At 50.8% G+C, this 19,766-nt stretch overlaps 5 protein-coding genes across 5 annotated transcripts; 3 read left to right on the top strand and 2 right to left on the bottom strand.

The window, feature by feature from the left end:
* Nucleotides 1-13: 13 nt before the first annotated feature.
* Nucleotides 14-1,989, top strand: BU24DRAFT_49083 (uncharacterized protein). Its single transcript, XM_033533742.1, has 2 exons — nt 14-1,125; nt 1,173-1,989. The coding sequence occupies exons 1-2, from the start codon at nt 480-482 to the stop codon at nt 1,802-1,804; spliced, it is 1,278 nt and encodes a 425-aa protein (XP_033379272.1). The 5' UTR covers nt 14-479; the 3' UTR covers nt 1,805-1,989.
* A 400-nt stretch (nt 1,990-2,389) lies between these two features.
* On the top strand, nt 2,390-3,944 carry BU24DRAFT_49129 (uncharacterized protein). The gene is made up of 2 exons (XM_033533781.1): nt 2,390-3,854; nt 3,921-3,944. The coding sequence occupies exon 1, from the start codon at nt 2,632-2,634 to the stop codon at nt 3,841-3,843; it is 1,212 nt and encodes a 403-aa protein (XP_033379271.1). The 5' UTR covers nt 2,390-2,631; the 3' UTR covers nt 3,844-3,854; nt 3,921-3,944.
* A 1,663-nt stretch (nt 3,945-5,607) lies between these two features.
* BU24DRAFT_466686 (uncharacterized protein) lies at nt 5,608-6,680 on the bottom strand (the record flags this gene model as incomplete). The annotated part of the gene is made up of 3 exons (XM_033532388.1): nt 5,608-6,268; nt 6,328-6,492; nt 6,556-6,680. The coding sequence occupies 3 exons, from the start codon at nt 6,678-6,680 to the stop codon at nt 5,608-5,610; spliced, it is 951 nt and encodes a 316-aa protein (XP_033379270.1).
* A 4,339-nt stretch (nt 6,681-11,019) lies between these two features.
* Nucleotides 11,020-12,165, top strand: BU24DRAFT_318122 (FAD/NAD(P)-binding domain-containing protein; the record flags this gene model as incomplete). Its single annotated transcript, XM_033522901.1, has 1 exon — nt 11,020-12,165. A coding segment is annotated over one exon (1,146 nt), but the record flags the coding sequence as incomplete, so codon positions are not given.
* A 180-nt stretch (nt 12,166-12,345) lies between these two features.
* On the bottom strand, nt 12,346-13,216 carry BU24DRAFT_355562 (glycoside hydrolase family 12 protein; the record flags this gene model as incomplete). Its single annotated transcript, XM_033523861.1, has 3 exons — nt 12,346-12,844; nt 12,901-13,007; nt 13,103-13,216. 3 exons carry the CDS (start codon nt 13,214-13,216, stop codon nt 12,346-12,348), a joined length of 720 nt encoding a protein of 239 aa, XP_033379268.1.
* Between the last annotated feature and the right edge of the window lie 6,550 nt (nt 13,217-19,766).

Here is a 19,766-nt window from a genome sequence, read left to right as displayed (position 1 = left end):
TGGAAGTATCATGATGTCTTGTCGCTGACTGTACTAACTAATAACTTACTATACTTCCATGACATCTCCTCCTCCTCAACTCTTCCTCCCACGAATAGAAAGCACCACTCTCACCAGACCTCCAGGCCTCCCTCGCTCTGCCCACCTCTTGCCTCTCCTTTAAGCCTTCTTCTGCGCCGACCTTTTGTTACTTTTACATCCTATTTCTTCGCTTTTGCATCCACCTCATTCTCCCTCCTCTACTCTACTCCTTAATCAAACGGCTACCCGCGACATCCGAATCCAGGAGCTCCACCACCACAGTCAGCGCATCTTCCTCTCTCGTCAGCCTCTTCTTCACTTCCACATAGAGGAGATAATAATACCCCGACACTGCTCTCTGGACAACTACATTTCACCACCTCACGATCGTGTCGTCACAAAGAAACACTCCCACCTAATTGAACCCTGCCAATCCCCCAACTCCGCAGCCATCCGCCATGGCGACCGCGAACATTTCTTACGAACTTCCTTCCTTACCGGAATATTCTCTCCAGCCGCTTCCTCCTTTACTTCCATGGATATCCGATGCATATCTTGCTCTCGCCATGCCAATCATAGGCTATTGGGTCGTCTCCATGTTCTTCCATCTAATCGACGTTTACGATCTCTTCCCACAGTACCGCCTACACACACCGGCCGAGGTTCTGAAGCGCAACCATGTCACCAGATGGGAGGTCTTCCGCGACGTCATTATACAACAGATTATCCAGACCATATTCGGAATTGCAATGGATATGCTGGATGAGGACGCAATGACTGGCAAGGACGATTTCAACGTAGCCTGGTACGCCCAAAAGATCAGGATTGCACAAAGGGCCATTCCTTTCATTCTGGCGACCGTGGGCCTTAACCCGACTGCATTAGCAAGCAAGTTGTCTGCTTCACAACCGATGCTCGCTGGTGCAATTGCTGGAGGACAATACGGCGGTGTCGTCCCGGCATTCCAGTCCTGGGAACTCCTGGTCGCAAAGGCTCTTTACTGGTACGGCGTTCCCGCATGCCAATTCCTAGCTGGAGTGCTCTGCGTCGACACGTGGGAGTACTTCTTGCACCGCATCATGCACACGAATAAGTGGCTTTATAGTATGTTCATCACCCCACTTCTGCGCCATCTAATCTAACTGTATCAGCCACCTTCCACTCTCGCCACCATAGGCTCTATGTCCCTTACGCGTATGGCGCATTGTACAATCACCCGTTCGAAGGATTTCTCCTTGACACCCTTGGTACTGGTCTTGCGTATCTCGTTACCGGTATGACGGTTAGGCAGTCAATCTGGTTCTTCACCGGCTCTGCTATCAAGACTGTCGATGACCATTGTGGATATGCCCTACCCTTTGATCCCCTACAGCATATCACCTCCAATAATGCCGCTTATCACGACATTCATCATCAAAGCTGGGGCATCAAGACCAACTTCTCGCAGCCATTCTTCACTTTCTGGGACAAGTGGTGCAACACGATGTGGAAGGGCGACTCTAGCTCACGTTACGAGAGGGCTCGCCGTACCGCTCAGCTGAAACTCGACCAGGAAAAAGAGACTACCGCGACCGATGCATCCCCGGAGACCATTGCGGCTGCAGCCTCAGAAGTTGACGATGCCATTCGTGCTCAGCAGATCTCTGCGCCCCGTATCACCAGAAAGAAAGCATCAAGCATTTCACAATCCCCATCAGACAATTTGAAAGGCCTACGCAATAAGGTCAACGAAAGCCTGCATGGACGCGGCGCAAATGTGTTGGGCCTCGAAAGCCGACATTGATTACCGCATATCCAAGAGTGGCAACCAGCTTCGCAAGCGCATTAACAAGAGTAGTGTATGTAATGTTTAGTATCCTAGATGTATAAAACTTGCTTGGGGCTACTTCTCTTTTCTTTGTATCATTCTATTTCCGGACTTCTCTTTCGGTCTACCAACTATGCAGGCAGAGCTTGCTAGATTTCACACTTCATCTTATTTCACAAGCACGCTCGTTATGTTTACTATGAGGGACATTTGGCGGCGTTTATGGACGGTTGGAATTGAGGGATTCTATTCAGCATCAGATCACCCCTGGTATAATCAGTTATCAGCAATTCCACTCGGTTTTGGTAACAAAGCATTGTGTAAAGCAAGTGAACATTGTCGTCGGTTAACAAGTATCTAAATTGCTATCCAGGTTGCTTCGTCGTGTGATATTCACGCACATATACCCGTCGACATCTCCTGGGCTTGCCAAAAGCATCGGGCTTTCTGTCCAATATCGACTGCTAATGTTCCTGAAATCATGCGAGAGCTGTGGTGATTATACGTCACGGGCATGTACAATACATTCTGTGAACAGGACTGGTTCACTCGGCTAAGTTTTACACAATGCATTCCAACTCACGAATGTACAGTGATTATTGCAAAGGACATAATAAATACATCGGATAGTTCCATCGATCAGATACCCACCACACACACTGACTATCAATGTAGTACCAACACTCTTATCCCTCTCCTTGATATCATTATTACCTATATTTTTACTTATATTTTTATCCCGATCCCTACGATTATTCTTATCTACCTATATCCCTACTCCCTATATACACAACGAACACAAGATGGCAGCAGCAGCCCTCCAAAGCTTTTACGAGCAAACCAAAACGCTCATCCAACCCTCCCCCCTCACCCTCCACGACCTCTCCAAACCCGACATAGTATCCCTCGTCGCCCTCCTCCGCAACTGGCCCATCGACCCCGGCAGCGCCAAACACTACTGGACCGACATCCAGCGCCTAACCTCCAAACTCCCCTCGCACCTCCGCAACACCTCCCCCCTACACCTCAAACCGACTCATTCCCTCATCTGCGCCGGTCACGCCGGCCTCAACCCCTCACTCATCATCTCCATATGGAGCACCCTCCGCGGGGAGATGGAATCCTCAATCGGCCCCTTCTTGTACCCGATCATCGTGGGCGCAGGACTCCCTGCACATCAGGAATATCAAGCCCGCCAGCTCGAGCCGGTGCTCAGGATGTGGCAGCCGGACTACGACCCCGCGGACCACGTTCCCGCCGGTCGAACCCCCTTACCCACGGGTAAGGAGGGCCTTTGGGCGTTCCAGTATAACAAGTGTCCTGCGTGTATGCTCGCGCGGCTCGGGTCCGAGAAAGACGAGCTGGCTGCGCTGCTTTCGGGGATGGTGGGACGGTTGCGGTCGGGGGTTGTCGGGCGGAGGGACGACGTGAGGAGTCGGCGGGTGAGGTGGGTGCTCGCGGCGCTGAAGCTGTGTCGTGGGGGCGTGAAGGCGGCGGATGAGGCGTGGGTGTTTGGACTTGAGTTGAAGAGGGTGAGGAGGGCGTGGAAGGAGCATCGGAAGGGGGTTGCTGTGAAGGGTGGGTTTTATGGGAATCAGAAGGTTTGGACGGTGCCTATTGCGTATGCTGGGACGGAGGGTAGTGAGGGCCGGGAGACGCCGTCGGATGTGAGTCGCTCGTTTCATTCGGAGGCTTCGTATGATATCGAGTTGATCGATTTTTGTCAGAAATTCGTGCCGGAGATTCATACTAGAAGGGAAAGTGACATCCCTTCGTTCACTGGTTTCACTAAGGAGGGCGTGCGGGAACTGCATAGTCCAGATGGCTCGTATGCCTCTTCAGAGGAGGCTCGAGTCAACGACTATGAAGATGAATTCGAGTGGGAAGTAGGATCTCATTCTTCGACCTTTTCGAATACATCACGGAACGCTGGTGCTAATGGAGGCCAGCCATCAAATACTGCTTGTCGATCGATGTATGGCGGATACCCAGGGTATAATACTCGGAGAAGCTGAACATCGAGAACGTAAGTTCTTACGACGCCCTTATAATCTAATCCGACCCATTCTTACCAAGTATATAACCAATCTAGAATCGTACATTCCTCAGCCTACTATTGTATTAGCCCTAATCATGCCTTAAAAGTTCAGTGCAGCTCTGCATCCCCAAACTCCCCGTCACATTCACCATTCATTGCCCCATATCAAATGCCTCCCCAACGATGACACACCCCCCTCCGTCCTTCCTCAGTATAAACGACAAATCTTCATCCTTAAGTTTTCCCCTACATCTCCCTTTCTTCACAAACAGCGTAGCAGTCCCCATATCCCCCTTTATCATCCTAAAAACACTACCACGCCAACCCACCTTCCATACCACATTATCAATCATAACCAGAGCCTCGACTCCCATCTTCTACCCACCTCTCCCACTGCCTCCTGATTCCTCTCATCTTTCTAGCAGAAACTATTCATCAATGACGACATATCCATTCCCTCGCTAGTCTTATCGCAAGGTCTTCTCTCCCCGCATCAGACCACGACACTTCTCTACTAACGTAGTATCCCTTCCAGAAACTGGCGATGTAGTTGCCATACACCACCGCCCTCACATCGTCATTCCCTCCATTGTGGTCTTTGAACAGGATACTGGGTCGTGGGCTTCGACTTACAGGCCTGTCCGCCAACAGCGTGCAAAGTCACGAACGCTTGGAGCGGCATCCCACTACTGTCATCCGTCTTCTGTGAAAACCGAGTCTTTCCAAGGCGTGTCTGCCGGTAGTTCACATCTCGGGGCAGTTTCCGTCACTGCTAAACATGATGGGCTCTTGGATGTACATACAAGTGCCATGATCTACGACTCCCCCAGCGGAAGTTCTGATCATCCAACGGCAATACACTTCGCCTCATCATTCAAATCCCAATCCGGCGTCCACGAAGTTAAACACGACTTCACGCACGAGCAAACTCAACATCAACATCAACATCACCATCACCATCAAAAAAAAACCAAACACCATCCATCATTCAAAAACGATTTTCATTCATCATTTACATCTCCTCTGTCCTTCTCCCCTCGATCCTCTGTCCCTCGGGTTTCCCAAGTCGTTCGCATACGATCGACCATGCTCCCTCTCCTTCCCCCCTCGCTTCCGCGCTCTTTGTTATGGTTAAAAGTATATATCGCGTACATATAAAATAAAGATGGTATCAAAAATGCCTCCCTCCCAGCCTCCTCACCAGCCTAAGCGCCAGCCTAACCCGAAAAAAAACATGAAGAAAATGAAGAAAGCATATAGGAACGAAAAAGATAGGGCGGGCGACGGGCGTGCGCGAGTACGTCGAAGTATTTCCATACACTCGTGATATAGTGATATAGTTAACCACGAGGGTGAAAGAAGACGTAGGATTCGACGACCAATAGCGAGGAAAAAAATCTAGACCCCAAACCTAAGGGGTCGCGGAGATTTTCCTCTCGCCTGGTAATAATGATTTTTTTCTTTGGGTGGTGTTGGTACCTGTCGCACGCGCGCGCGGCGTATTAACGCCTGAAACTCCGCAAAACACCATGGAAATGGGCCACAACCTGAAACACCGTTCGCTCACACAAACGAGGAGGGAAATTCTATCGTCAACCATTTCCGGAGATTGGACGATGTTTATGCTATTATGCACGGGAATTCGTTTAAAAAAAACGGAGAACGTGCGTGGATGGGTGGATGGGTGGAGTGATGGGTCGGTCGATCGAGAGATTCGTATGCGTGGGTGACGTTTTTCGGATCATACCGCTCCCATCTCGATTTCTCTTCTCCGCTCCTCGCGACTGACTGCCCGCGAATGCGTGCTCTGTGCGCCGATGCTGGACGGTCGGTTCTGCGTCCTTCCGCGGTCCCATCGATCCCACGCCTGCTGTTCTGAGAGGCTGTCCGGCCTGCTGTTCGCGCGATTGCGGTTCCTGTCCCAGTCTGTGTATGCGGTGTGCGGTGTGCCGACCAGCTCAGAGCTGGTTGCCAGTCGTCTCGCTTCTTCCTCGTCTTCTGGCAGGTCTATGCGGAACGTTGCGCTGGAGGCGTCGGGAGAGGGCCTTGAGTCGCTCTTCGTGAGCAGGAGGAGCTTCATCTGTTGGGTGATCCTGTCGTCCTCCGACAGGGGGATTTCGGTGGGCCGGGGGGAGGTTGCACGCGTGGCGGTCGGATACACATTTTGGAGGTAGTTGGCGTAAAACGTGGGCTCGGACCAGAGGTTTGAGCGTGAGCCCGCGGCCTCCCTCAATTTGACGATCCGCCTGTGGGTCCAGAGTAAGAGACCACTGTAAAGGACGGTCGCGGCGGTGGCGATAATGATCGCAGTTATGGCAGCCGTGCCCCATTCGAATCGATTGGACGATGAAAAGTTGTATGCTATCGTAAGTAGGCCGATGGCGGACATGGTGAGGGCGGGCCTGCAAGGTGTTTGATCAGCATTGTGTGTGATGTGACAGGTACGGGGTTTCAAACATACAAGAAGATCTGCTCGGCCTGGAAGAGCTCATTGCGGCATGCAAAGCATAGTAGCGCTGTGAAAGAATAGCCTGCCGTGAGCAATGCGACCACAAAGACCGTGAGCACGGGTTGGCTGAATTTGAGGTCTGGTTCTTTTGCATACAGGCCTGGTAGAATGAGATAGCTGGATCGCAGTTGTTAGTAAATTGACTGTTCTATGCAGATATCTGTTGAAAGTGCAACTCACCCTCCTAGAATCATCCAAGAGGCAATCAGCGCTATGAGGCGCCAATACCACGGTGTGTGTTCGCGATCATTGTATGAGCCGTCCTGCAGGTTGATATATCGCTTGGAAGCCGAGCGCTTTGACATTTGGGCGGTCGCAAATGCCTATATCGTAGGACTTTGGTATTAAATGTATGTAGTAGAGAGTAATGCGGAAGCTGTTGGCTTGAGTGGGTTTATCGTGTTATGTGTATGAATGAGGCGAAGTAGGCTTCAGCTCAGCTCCCGGGCGCTAACATGTGCTGTGCGGAAGAACCCCTCATCCAGGTAGAGGGAGTGTATACGGGATAAACGAGCGATCGAGGCCTCTCTGCCTGGAAGATCTTGTATAATTTGTCTGGCGGACGGGCCGGTAGAGGAAGATAGAGAGGAGTTGTGAAGTGGGTGAGCAATTCAGCCTAACGAGTGAGATCCGGGATCGCGGGTCGCTTTTGATGGAGAAGAGAGAAAGAGAGAGATGCGCAACAGCAATGGGGGAATGTAGAGGAGACCGATTTCCGAGGTATTTGACAGTTGGCAACCAGAATCGACGGTTGACGGGTAGGTGACAAAGAGGAGGAGGATGAGGAAGAGGGAAGTGGAGGGGATTAATGGGGGAAGGATGAGGGTGGAGTGGAGTCTAGATGAGATGCTTGAAATGTCTGCGACGACGAGGCGATGTTGGGTTTGGGGAACGTAAGTATTCGTATGTAACTCGACTGTGGGTAAGTTAATGGAAGGGTAAGGGCATGGGTATGGGTAGGTAGCTGTGGGTAATGGGTAAGGGTATGGGATATGGGTATGAATGTGGTATGGGGTGGTGAATGGAACAGGACATGGGCTATGAAGGGCTTATGGCTATGGTATTGACTATTGACTTATTGATACACCTCTTGTCTGTACTACTTCTTCCTCCTACTCCTCTTACGACTCCTCTCTCCTCCGCCTACTCCGCTGCTTACGCCTCGCCTATGCCTCCAATTACCACGCAATAACTATGCCGCCACCTATGTACTACTTACCTAGGTAGTCTGTGATACCTACCGGCTGCAATCGTTACACACATACTAGACGAACGAGGGTCTGAATACGATGATGAACCGTAGCTACGTGCTTTCACTTGATCGAGTCAATTACTTTAGTTACCGCACGTCCACCCGCTTGCCCGCCGCCGTCGCTTTCAAAGTCCGGGATAATGTACTCTTGAGGCGTGGAGTGGACTCTAGACAACAACTTACAACAGCCCCCGTACCAACCTCCATCTAGGTATTGCCATCCTGTTCTCATCCCATACCGTACTTTCATATTCTTACATCCCCTCTGTTGTATCACTGACCTTGTGTCCCATCATTTCAATATTGTAGCATAGCACCGCATCATAGCCAGATGGGACGATCTCTTCCCACTCAGCCACATGCGCCTAGGTGTACATCCAAAAGCTAAGCACGATCTACCTACTCACAGACTCACAAACACACAGACACACGGCAATCTATCAATTACATTACTCGTTGCCTGGCCTTGATTTGCCTTGCCTTGCCTTGCCTCAGAGGGACGTCGAGGCCAGGGTCAACGGCTGTGGACGCGGGCTGAGAGGCGATCGTTGGCGGACGGACAACGGCTTCTTCCCCTCCCTGGCTGGCTTCCGTTCTCTCGCGCGCCGCCCACGACTCATTCATTCCCTTTCACTCTCTCCACTCGCCTCCCCCTCCCCCCTCACCCCTCTTGTTCCATCCCATTATCCATTATTCATTCAGATTCATTCATTATTCAATACTCCGGATTGCACTTAACAACTCCACTTACCCGTAAACAAACAGGACACGCATGCGCCCTGCATTCATCTCCTTGTTCGCCATGCGCTGTGATGAGCCACTCGGCGTCAATTGTTTCCTTAATCTTTCTCGAATACGGAGGAGTCTCGACTGAACTGGAAAATCAGTTCGAATCTTCTCCCCATCAATACATGTTCCAATTCACGCCCTCTTTGTCCTCTCATGTCAGCCTCCCTCCAACCTCCAACTGTCCACTCGCACTAACTTGATACTAAACTCAATCACAAGCTGATGCTCACGGGAACTGTTCAAGCACGGATAGATTGAATCACTAGCATGGCAACTGGCATGCTTTGGTGACCGGGTAGGGCTACTCACAGGCCGCTCCCTGGCTGTTAGACTGCGCTGGCGTCTTGTTGGTCTGGCGGCTCCAGCCTGTCACCAAACCCATCCTTATGCCAAGTGAGCCTTGGGACGATCCACTCAATATTACATTCGTACAAAGCTGCCCAGCTTATGTTTTTTCTGTCTACCTCAAGCGACTCTAGTCCTCCAATTCGTGATGGGTCGGGCTGACTTCGCCGCTCTCCCTCACTATCAATCGTACGTCTCACTTCTCACCTCCGCCACCATTGTCGTCGGATCAGCCTCGGACCGGGCACATGCAATGCAATGCCTCCGCTCTTCTCCCAGTCGTATTTCTCTGTTACGACTAGCCTGGTCGTCACCTAGAGACAGCATCTACAGTAGGTAAACTGCTAGGTACATTGTGAATCTCGCAAACGTAAGCGTATGCGGACCCTGCATGTAATGGACTTCCTCTGCAATGTCCCGTATTCGTACGTATACAATACACATGTCAAGAGTGGTCCTTCCAACCTCCTCTTCCCGCTCGTCGTTGTAGCGCAGGACCATAGGCCAGGTCCAACCTTTCATTATCAAGTTGCCTTTGTTTCAGGTCACATCATTTCTTGCTTACTCTTTTTGATGCGATCCCGTCTTCTGGCACGTTTTCCTCGTTGGTGACGGCTTGCTTTGAGTCGCGCCTTATCTTCTTTGCGCAGGATCTCGCCCCATCGGACTTGGCACAGCCTTCAGTATTGAACACACATCAGATTTCCTCACAAGTTGCAGTTACAGTCGCAGCCATCCAGTCTGGGTGTAGTGCGACTTGAACACCCTATGCGCCTTACAACCGCCCCAGCCCTCTGCTTCACCTTTGCCAACAAAGACAATCCTCAGTCTCGGCTATCCTACCCCAATTTGCTGCTAGAGGGAGTGATCACAGTCAAGCAACGCTGAGCCTGTGTGCCTGTCTCTTGTTCGATTGCGAAGAGTCCCCTCATCCATTCATTCCCCACAGGCAGAAAACCACAGCCGTTAGAAAGACGTCACCAGTCAACTGTGCCTCCTCCGTACCTGAATCCCCTCATCCCGGTCGCCATATGCACCGCCCCCATGCAACTGGTACCCAACAGCTCCACGGATCGACTCGCTTGTCCCATCTCACATGCAAGAACCTCCGACCCTGCCACCACCCCGACAGGCTTCTCACGATCATGTGCTACCGTTGTGGTCTTACTTCGATGCCAGGTAGACACTCATTGGCTGTGTTCGTCCTAGGTTCGAATACTCCATTTAGTCCCGATTAGGCAGCGCACGACAGAGATGTTACTCAACAGCACGCAAATCACTCGGTTTGTACTTTTTACTATTCTTAGGCGTTCAGGATTTCACAACGTCGAACTAACTCTTTGAAAACAAATCAACTCTATAATGACCAGAACAGTCGAGCTGAATTGTTATCAGCAGACACGTCAATTGGCCCACCAAAATATCCAAAGATGACAATCTGTCAGCTCATGATATGTCATCTCACTGCCAAAAGAGGCCTTACACCATCAACATATCTAGCGTGTACTGTGCACACTTTCTTAATCTGATAGCCTACTTAGGTATAGAGACCTTGCAGTTTGAATCATGTTGAATTGAACATACCTCGTACATCATGGACCCGTAGTCTGGTTGCTGGAAGCATCGAGGTTCACGCCATCGAGTAAATATCTATCTTTTACCAATCGGACAGTTTCTTTGTATCAGCATGTACGATCTGGCGTCAGATATTCCTTCTTCCCCTTTCTCTACGTTGTAATCTCGATGATTTCTGCAAGTAAATCAGTGGCAATTGCGATGCTCCCTTCCTTTCTGCTATATCCTTATCAGCAGGATTTTCAACCACGAGACTCCTGCTGACTGTACTCTAGAAGTTATGGTCGGAGCATTACTTGCTACTGACATTGATTTGAGTTTAGCGTACCATTCCATGTTGTCGGATCTCGAGTGATATAGAATTCCTTCGAGTCCAACCACGTACGATAGGGCATCGCTCCCCGTAGATTCGATATACCACAACCGTGATCGATCAATAATTGCAAAGATTCCAAGTATCTCTACAAAGAGTCGTGATACAAGCCACCTCAACGCTAATTCTAGCTACAGACAAATGCATGACGCTACTTAATTGGTCAGATACACCACTAGCGCCATATCTCTCCAATGACTTCACTCCATCTATCAACAATGACCCAATCCCCCAGGACGCCCCATCAAACCCCATTCCCATAAAAAAACAAGGACCGTGACTCCAGGAACCCCATCCCCCAATGTCCCCCAAAATCGCCATCATCGGCGCTGGCCCAGGAGGCACCATGCTCGCGCGCCTGCTCCACCAATCCTCCATCCCAACCACCATCTTCGAAGCCGAGACGTCCATCGACGACCGCTCGCAAGGCGGCTCCCTGGACCTCCGCGCCGGAACCGGTCTCCTCGCAATGCAGAAAGCCGGCCTATTCCAGGAGTTCCTAAAGCTCGCCCGGTACGACGGCGAGGCGCTGCTGCTCTGCGACAAGAGGCAGACGACGTGGATGGCGCGGCCGGCGGGGGACGCCGCGCGCAAGAGTGCGTTGCAAGAGGCGCCGGAGATCGATAGGGTGTTGTTGCGGCGCTTGCTGATCGAGAGTATCCCGGATGGCTGCGTACGCTGGGGACGGAAGGTCGTGAGCGTGGATGAGGATCGCGGGTTGCATTTTGCGGATGGGAGTGTTGAGAGGGGGTTCGATCTCGTGGTTGGGGCGGACGGCGCGTGGAGTAGGGTGAGGAGGTTTCTGTCTGAGGAGGTGCCGGCGTATGCGGGGCTTGGGGGGTATATGTTGGATGTTCCTGCTGATGCTGAGATGCGTGCACCGAGGGCGTTCGGGTTTGTGAATAGGGGGAGTGTGTTTGCGTTTTCTGATCAGAAGAGTTTGAGTGGGCAGTTTGTCAGTGACAAGAGCATCAGGGTCTCGACGTGGAGTGTCCGCGACGAGAAGTGGATCGCGGAGAAGGGAGAGGATGCATCTGATCCGGTGAAAGTCAAGGCGGAATTGCGACAGGTTTTCGAGGACTGGAGCCCGGATCTTTTGAATCTCATCGATAGTACAGATGGACCCGTGTATCCGAAGAACCTCTACACTCTTCCCGTGGGCTTCAAATGGGAGCATCAGGAAGGCGTGACTCTCCTCGGCGATGCCGCACACCTAATGACGCCTTTCGCTGGCGTCGGGGTCAACACTGCTCTCTATGATGCCATGTTACTCTGCAGAGCCATTGTGGAAGCCCAAAATTCACCAACGCCTGCTGCAAGTTTAGACAAAAGTATCATTCAATACGAGAAGACTATGTGGGGACACGCACATAAGGCCCAGCAGATGTCCTACGATGCAATGGTAGACATGATATTCACACCTGGAGCACCACGGACCACAATAGAGCGCTGGATGCTCCGATTCATCAGGGCAGAATTCTCAGTCGTGGTATACCCATTCGCAGCAGTAGCAGTGTACATTGGATTCTTCTTCTACAAACTCTTCGTCTGAGATCTCAAACCCCTTGTCCTCCTCTACCTCTCTGGTACCATCGAAATCTAGCTCGCTCCACCGACTCCACAGGCAAGACCTTCTCTATTTCGCAACCAAGCTGTACTGCGTAGTAGTAAACACCGCATTCGACCCAACAAACGGCTCCGTACCGGCACCCGCACTCTGCAAGATCTGCGTCTTGCTCAACCCATGATTCTTGCTCAAATAATCCACAAACGCCAGCAAATCGCCACTGAAATCGCTCACGTTGCCACTCGCGGGAACAAAGCTGAACACGTTCATCTGCCCATTTGGTCCATTGTACAGCTTCCAGCTCTTGCCGGCGACAGTGGGCGTCGCGATGGGGGAACCGGACGAGGAGATGGGACCCGCGCCGCCGAGCGCGCCGAGCCAGATCATGATTTCGTACTCTGCGTTGCCTGAGGCGGTGGAGGACGTGAAGAGGTCGTAGGCGACGTTGGCGACGAGGGAGGTCCCGGTGTATGTCCATTTCCAGGTCGAGGCGAGGGAGGTGAATTGCGAGAGGGGTTTCTTGGTGATGGTGGTGACGGCGTTGGCGTAGGACTTTACGTTGTATTGTCTGGGGTAGGTTTTAGTGATGGGATCTTGGGGAATGGGGAGGGGGAATAGACTTACCCTCCGGCCCATGACCATTTCGTGTGCCACTTCAAGTTGCTGCCGCTCAGTCCGTCGAGCGTAGTGCACTGCGAGCCTGACGTCGCGGCATCTCTGCCCCAGAGGTTCTATCAAATAGTCAGCACCATCATCACTATCACTCTCCATCACTCCCATTCCACCCCTCTTCCATCGAACCTTCATACTGGGATGATTAACTCACATTATACAAAGTATAAGTCCCAGAAACAACATTATCCCACTGTCCGCACATATCCGCGCGCTTCTCAAACACATTCGTCGGTGCGGCGCCAACGGCAGCGGACAGGGAGAGCATCCCACCGGCGATAAGAGGGAACTTCATGATTGCTACTATTGTTGTCTTTCGAAGTACGTGTCCGAGTCCGTTGTCTTTTCCAATCAATCAAGAAGATGAAGGAATGGGATGGGATGGTAAAGACGAAAAGCAGAGAAGGGAAGAGGGCGAAAGCTTATTTATATCAAGCCTTCCCACGTCCCTTATTATCGTTCCTTTTCTCCACAGACGACAAATCTCCGAATCGTTGCTCCATTTGGAAAGGGACGTGTCGGCGAGCGTTGACGTATGTGGGTGTGTGCGGATTCATGGGTTTCTTTTTCTCCATACTATGGTGTCTGTAAGTCGCACCGCACAGCCACATATCTCCGGCGTTTCCATATATTTAAATTGATAAACCATAAGGGGAGAAGAAAGTAGGGCCGGGAGGCGGAACAATTACATTGACAAGTCCCTTTGGTTCATGAATTAGCTACTTTGAACGTTGCTTTGCTATGTCTCTAAGTACATTTACGTGAAGACAAGTAGGGCCACCCTGGTAAGGTTTCATTTATTCCAAACCCCTAGAAACATATTGTATGGACCTATTTAAATATATGTTTAATTTCTAGATGTTTAGTTCGGTTTGGAAGTTAGCTAGTTAATCGGTCCTAATCGGCCAAAACGAATGTTTGTGTTCAGACGTCCACTTCATAATCGACTGACGTCGACCTCTGAACATTACTGTGTACACTTCATCCCAGCATCACTGCAACGACCAGAAACTGACAAACAATACAAACCGTAACCAAAACATCTAAATCCTCCCCTTTCCCTCTCTTTCCGACCTTTTGTCCTCCTCATGTTGAATTGTATCCAGGTCCCCTTTCCCGGCCCATCTCGGCGATAAATGATAGGTGGACGAACCCGCACCCCTGTCCGTTCCGCTGCACCCCGCGATCGACGTTTTTCTGGAGAAATCATTCTCCGATGAGCGACACAAGATATTAAATTAAAGATATACTCCGTATAGGTTGTGTAATTGAGACGGTGGTTATAGTCGCAGGATGAAGTCTGTAGTTTGTTGTACGGAAGGGGCGAGGGAGTTGTTGGAAGTATAGATGTTTGTCAGACTTGGTTGTGACTACAACTGTCTATGTTTGTGTAAATAGATAGACAAACATTTATGTGTATGTATGTATGTGTATTTGCCTAGGTGTGTACGTACGTTTCAAGTATAAATGCATGATCAAACTAAATAAATTTAATATTAGAGGAATAGGTAGCCCTTCTTACTGTATAATATGTAGCCTGCACTACGCCTGCACTACACCTTCACTACGCCTTCACTACACCTTCACTATATTTTCATCTTCGTTATCTTCACTACATCTTCACTACATCACCACGTATTCACCACGTTCACCACGTCTTCACCACGTCTTCACCTTTCCTCACCATCCCCCCTCCTCCCCACCAACATCTCCTCATCCGTCCTCCTTCCTCCTCACCAACACCAGCACCCACAACACTACCCCGATCCCCATGAACCAAAAACCAAAAGCAGCGTCCAAATCCGTCTTCGTCATCGTCATCTCAAGACAGAAACCCTTCTCCCAAACCACTGATTGCCACTCTCGTCGATTTCGTACCTTTCATACTAAGAGCAAAATATGTAAACGCATATCGTACGTAGTCCGAGTCAGAAGACTGATGTGGTGAGTCATGCCACGCTATAACTATCGATGCCTGCTGGAATTTGTCTTCGACTTCGGGGCTATATTATGTTGATTTTTCATTGGAGAGTAGTGAGTGTAGTGATGTGTATGAGGTTCCGTATGTCCGGTCGTTGTGATGTACGAAAGGTGTGGGTGTAGTCATGGAATATATAAATTCTACACCATATATGCTCGGATGGAAGTGGGTAGGACCTACTCTACATTTGGTCGGAGGATTTTTCATATATCACAGTTGATGTTTGCAAAGGCAAAGAAATGAATTTGAAGCTGCTCATCTATTCTTTCAAACACATTTGAATATGGAGGGCGGACAATCACTGCTGCTGTTACAACTCATGCAAGGTCAAACTTCAAGCCCAATTCCTGAGAAGAAGAGAAACACCATACGAACTACGATGACTCGAAAACATCGACGTGATGTACCCCTCTCATGACGCCGGACGACTCGCAATGGCTGCCTTGGTACGGGACATCTCCATCAACAACGGATCACTATGAGAAGCACTGATACTAGGAGGCGGCTGGTGGCTGACGACAAGCTTTCTTCTCCCAACACAGCTGATGTGTGAGATAATCAGCTGCTCGATAGGACGGTGGCTTGCGGGCTCATATCTTGACAGCACGTGTGCTGGCAGTACGTGGCGCCGACCAGCTACGCCTGACATGAGGAGCAGCTTACGAGGTACGAGGGTCGCCGTGGAGTGTCTGGCTTGAATGCATCGTCATTGGTCGGAGAGCTCGTCCAGCCAGACTGCGATCCCGAAATGTGATATGATCTTTGGTTCAAACTATCGGTCTGTATGTCTACTGCATCAAGGCCATCAGCTGCTTCGGCCACCTGCCTTGTTCGGAGTTGCTCGCAAGCCTTCTCGCGAGAGAACAAAGGGTGAGTTGAGTGATCGCGGGCCCAACAACGCCAGTGCAGTCGATCTGACCATGTTCAAAGGGTGTGGATTGCGAACTTTGCGAACTTCCTTGCACCCGATGTCTGGCCAAGATGTTTAGGTTGCCCAGCGTCTTTGATTCGGCGTTGACCCCATAGGTGGAGGTTTAGTCCAACGAAAGCGATGGGTGCCACAGGTCATGGATGTGCTCTGTCTGGATGTACACACCTGTGGCTGCTATTTGAGGCGGTCAGAGAAAGTCTCAGATCGACTCTGGGTTCCGCAAGGGAGCTGTGGCGTTCCGATTGGATTGCTCGACACATCCACTCCAAGTCGAACCACCTAGTCCTGGTAGCAGTGACACGTAAGAGTCTGTACGATTGTGTACGCACAGTACTCCCCGGGCATTTTTGGTGGTCACTGCCATGTCATGCGATGATGCGGCTGGGATTAATGCGTGGCTTACCTGTGCAATTGGTGAACTGCCGCTTACGGTTACTAAGTGAAAACGAAGAAGCTCAAAACCTAAAAAAACGTTGGAGCTTTTGGAAACGACGATTGAAGTAAGGCTCAAGTCAAGATCGGGCCTGGGACATGATATTCCGCCTCTATCAGCCAATTGGCCTATGAGTTCCGTATTCACATCTTCCCAATTGGCCGAGTCAATTGTATTTCGTACATGTGACAAGTATAAACGTTGAGAGGCCCACACGGCCGGGACAAAAAGTCCCCCAAGGGGCGGCAGTAGCTCATGGGTAAAAGCGGTTGTGATGCTGCTAGTCGTGTTGAGGAGATCTGGATCCCGAAGCTACGGCGTTGTGCTATGTGATTCGATACAGCCGCTCCGAGGCACAACGGCAGGCAGTGAGAAGGCGAACAATTGGTGGTCAGAATTGCTGGCAAAAGAATAGGAAAACCCCACTCTGGGGGATCGTAGTCCACACCTGGGGTTCTCTGGTGCATTTGGTAATAAGTCTGTATGACGTGGGACTGGGAGACGTAAGTATGAAACGCGGCGATCCTAGCCGGAATCGAGGTCCTATTGGATGGTGGTTTGGAGTGCCTTTGGACGCTTTTAGGCGAGCCAGTTAGCCTGGGCCACGACTTTTGCAAAATGTTTCGGAGCCAACACTGCGTACCTGAATCATCGACTGCGATCGAGATGGCAGTCCTCAGGGCAGGATTGTAAGTCACTTACGAACAACACCATTCAGTCTAACAGTCTCAAGACGTAACACGAGGGAGAGATCCCAATTTAATGTCCCGGTTTGAAGATATTCTGACAGGGACAGTGTGTGGGTGTCGTAATATGTCATTTCTAAGATCGATCATAATCTGCGGACGTTTGAAACCAACCTCAGCCATCAACAATTAGGGCGGTGGTCGCATGGGCTGATAGTTCGTCCTCGCGTTGTTTACTGAAGAAAAGGACGCGTTATTTAGGGCGGGGTTGACCATAATTGTCCCGCTGCGGTGATAACTAGCAGTTCGTGGGCCATGAGTGGTTGAGGTAAAACGCGCAAACAGTGTTCTACTGGATTCGAAAGACTACTGTAGCTTTGACTACTACTGTGTAGGGAGTGAACAGACCCAGACTTGGAAAACGTTTGAATGTTAGACAATTAACCTACTGAAATTCGAGCGTTAGTCGCAGCGCTATTGTGTTGCTTGCTGTACTGACGTCCAGATCCCCCGCCAGGAGGAGGGCGCGATGCGAACTTGTACGACTGACTTGATGGCGTCCTCACATCTGCGTGATGATATAATCAATGCGAGCGAGGTCTAATCGTACAATGGTGGACGGTTCAACGACTGGATCGGGACATCATATACGGACTACGGAGTGCCACAGGGTTGATAATGGTGAAGAACTGTTACGTCCTCGACAAAGAACCGCATCGCGGCAGAGACCGACTGTAGTCGGTTCCACGACTCTGGTGCGTGGTAAACTTTGTTACAGCTGGCCTGCCTGTCCGGACAGGAAAATGTGAGGCTGACCGCAACGTCACGCTGCCGCCAACTCATTGAATTCGCAAGAATGGAGGCTGTCAAACCGAGGTGGGAGGGTTTTTCTCTAGGTGCTCGATGTACGAAGTACGCGGACTTATTCTTGGTCTGTAGAGCTAGTGGCCCGTCGAGTACGCGATCTCACCAGCGGCGTGTCATGTCAAGATAGCTACTTGTAATCTCCAGGACATTACAAGGAATTTCAGGGAAGCACTTCGATTGCAATCATGATTCTTGTGGAATTTGAGACGTTGTCTGATCAGTGAGCCTGATCCATGTAAACGGGTGCGATTGAGGATGATCTGCGGCGAATTTGAATGTGATTGGCTGTTCACTGATATAAAAAAAGGACACGGGTGTGGAGTCCCTACTTTACTTCGTTGACCAAAGCACAACTAAAGGGCTCGCGTCACCCATGGCGTAGGGCATGCATGAAAGCGGGGACAGGGAGAAAGACTCGGTGTAACACCGACGCTTGAACGGCTTCGATCGACGTGCTATCATATCATGAGCTGATATACCAGGGTTTCGGTAGTCGGTGAGGTAGATGTAGTTATTCCGCACTGTGCTGTGTCGATGGTGCTTGTGTGCCGTGAGCTGTACGAACTCTAATCTACCAGAGTCGAAGCCAACAGGAGCATCAAACAAAGTCATCTCGGTCTCGTTCTGCAGCCGCCTCGGCAAAGTGCCTTATTTCCCCAGGCCTTGGCGCAATGTACCTGTAATCGTTTGAGACGCAAAGGCCAATCGTATGTAGCCAGGCCAGGCAAGTAACTTTCTCATCGGAACTTGGACCTGCAGAGATCTTGATAGTCGTGGGACGACTATGCACCACTGTGCATGCTTACAAGTCACAACGGTACAGGCCGGTGCTCATTTGAGGGAGGGGTTCATCCGGCTCGGAGCGGTGGCTGGTTAACACCGTCGCTGCTCGCATAGAGACTCGGCCGATAGTTGAATAAATAAACACGCACGCCTGTCTAGAGAAAAAGACGAGTGTAGGGAAAACTGACAACCCACTTGTAGTAGTCGTGAAGTGCGATGTAGTGACTCAAATGATCATATACCGCAATCTTTCAATTACCATGCTTGAAAACATAGCTGCACGATGGCAAAGAAAAAGAAAAAAGCAGCCGACCCAGCTGCATGTGTTGTAGTGCAGAAGCCCCACGAGCATGGCACGCATGGGTACCGCCTACTCGTTGACTCTTATCGTCAAACGGGTACAGCGCGCCGGCTAGACCATTTGGAGCTCTTGAATCCACGGACGCTGTGGACCTTCATTCTGATGCATGCATGTTCAGCACCCGCTGGATCGAATGCACATGTCGTCCACCGCTCTTCGTCGTCGTGGATCGCGAGCGGCCATGAGCCATGGACCATGGGCCATTACCTTGGCCTGGAGACGCTCAGTACGCTGGAGGCTCAATACGCGTAGCCGAGAAACGGTGACTGAACCTGAACCCCACAGCAAACAGGCCTCATCCTGCCCTGTTGCCAGCGGTGCAATTCGTTGTCGTCGTTTTGTTGTTGTCGCCCACCACGACGAAGACGACGGAGGATGACAGGGACTCCAGGGTATGCGGTGATGCCGTACCCAGGTAGGCAAAATGAGAATCAAGCGTGCAAGCCTGCTCACAAGCTCAGATTTGGATCCTCACCCGGTCGTATTCAGTAGCGCGAGCAAATGAGCAGTCTTGCATCCCATCCACTTAAGCTCGCACTGGGCGCTCGTAGGTGCCGTTCCGTGGCCGTGCGCGCATGCATCTTCGCCTCCCGCCTACACAGAAACTACAGGAGAGGAGGACCAAGACGCGCCCGGCGGACATGTTGCAGTTTCGAATTGTGCTGAGCCCTCTGGCGGGTCCTTTGAATTTTTTTTTTGTTTGGAGATGATGGCATGCGGAATGCAGGCGAGGGTCGTTTGCAGCAGGCTAGTAGGTACGGAATCTGCTCTGCTTC

The sequence above is a fragment of the Aaosphaeria arxii genome (assembly GCF_010015735.1).
Source record: "Aaosphaeria arxii CBS 175.79 unplaced genomic scaffold BU24scaffold_10, whole genome shotgun sequence".
In the NCBI taxonomy this organism is placed as follows: domain Eukaryota; kingdom Fungi; phylum Ascomycota; class Dothideomycetes; order Pleosporales; genus Aaosphaeria; species Aaosphaeria arxii.
Note: the sequence above shows the minus strand (reverse complement) of the source record. Positions and strands in the feature narration are given on the sequence as shown.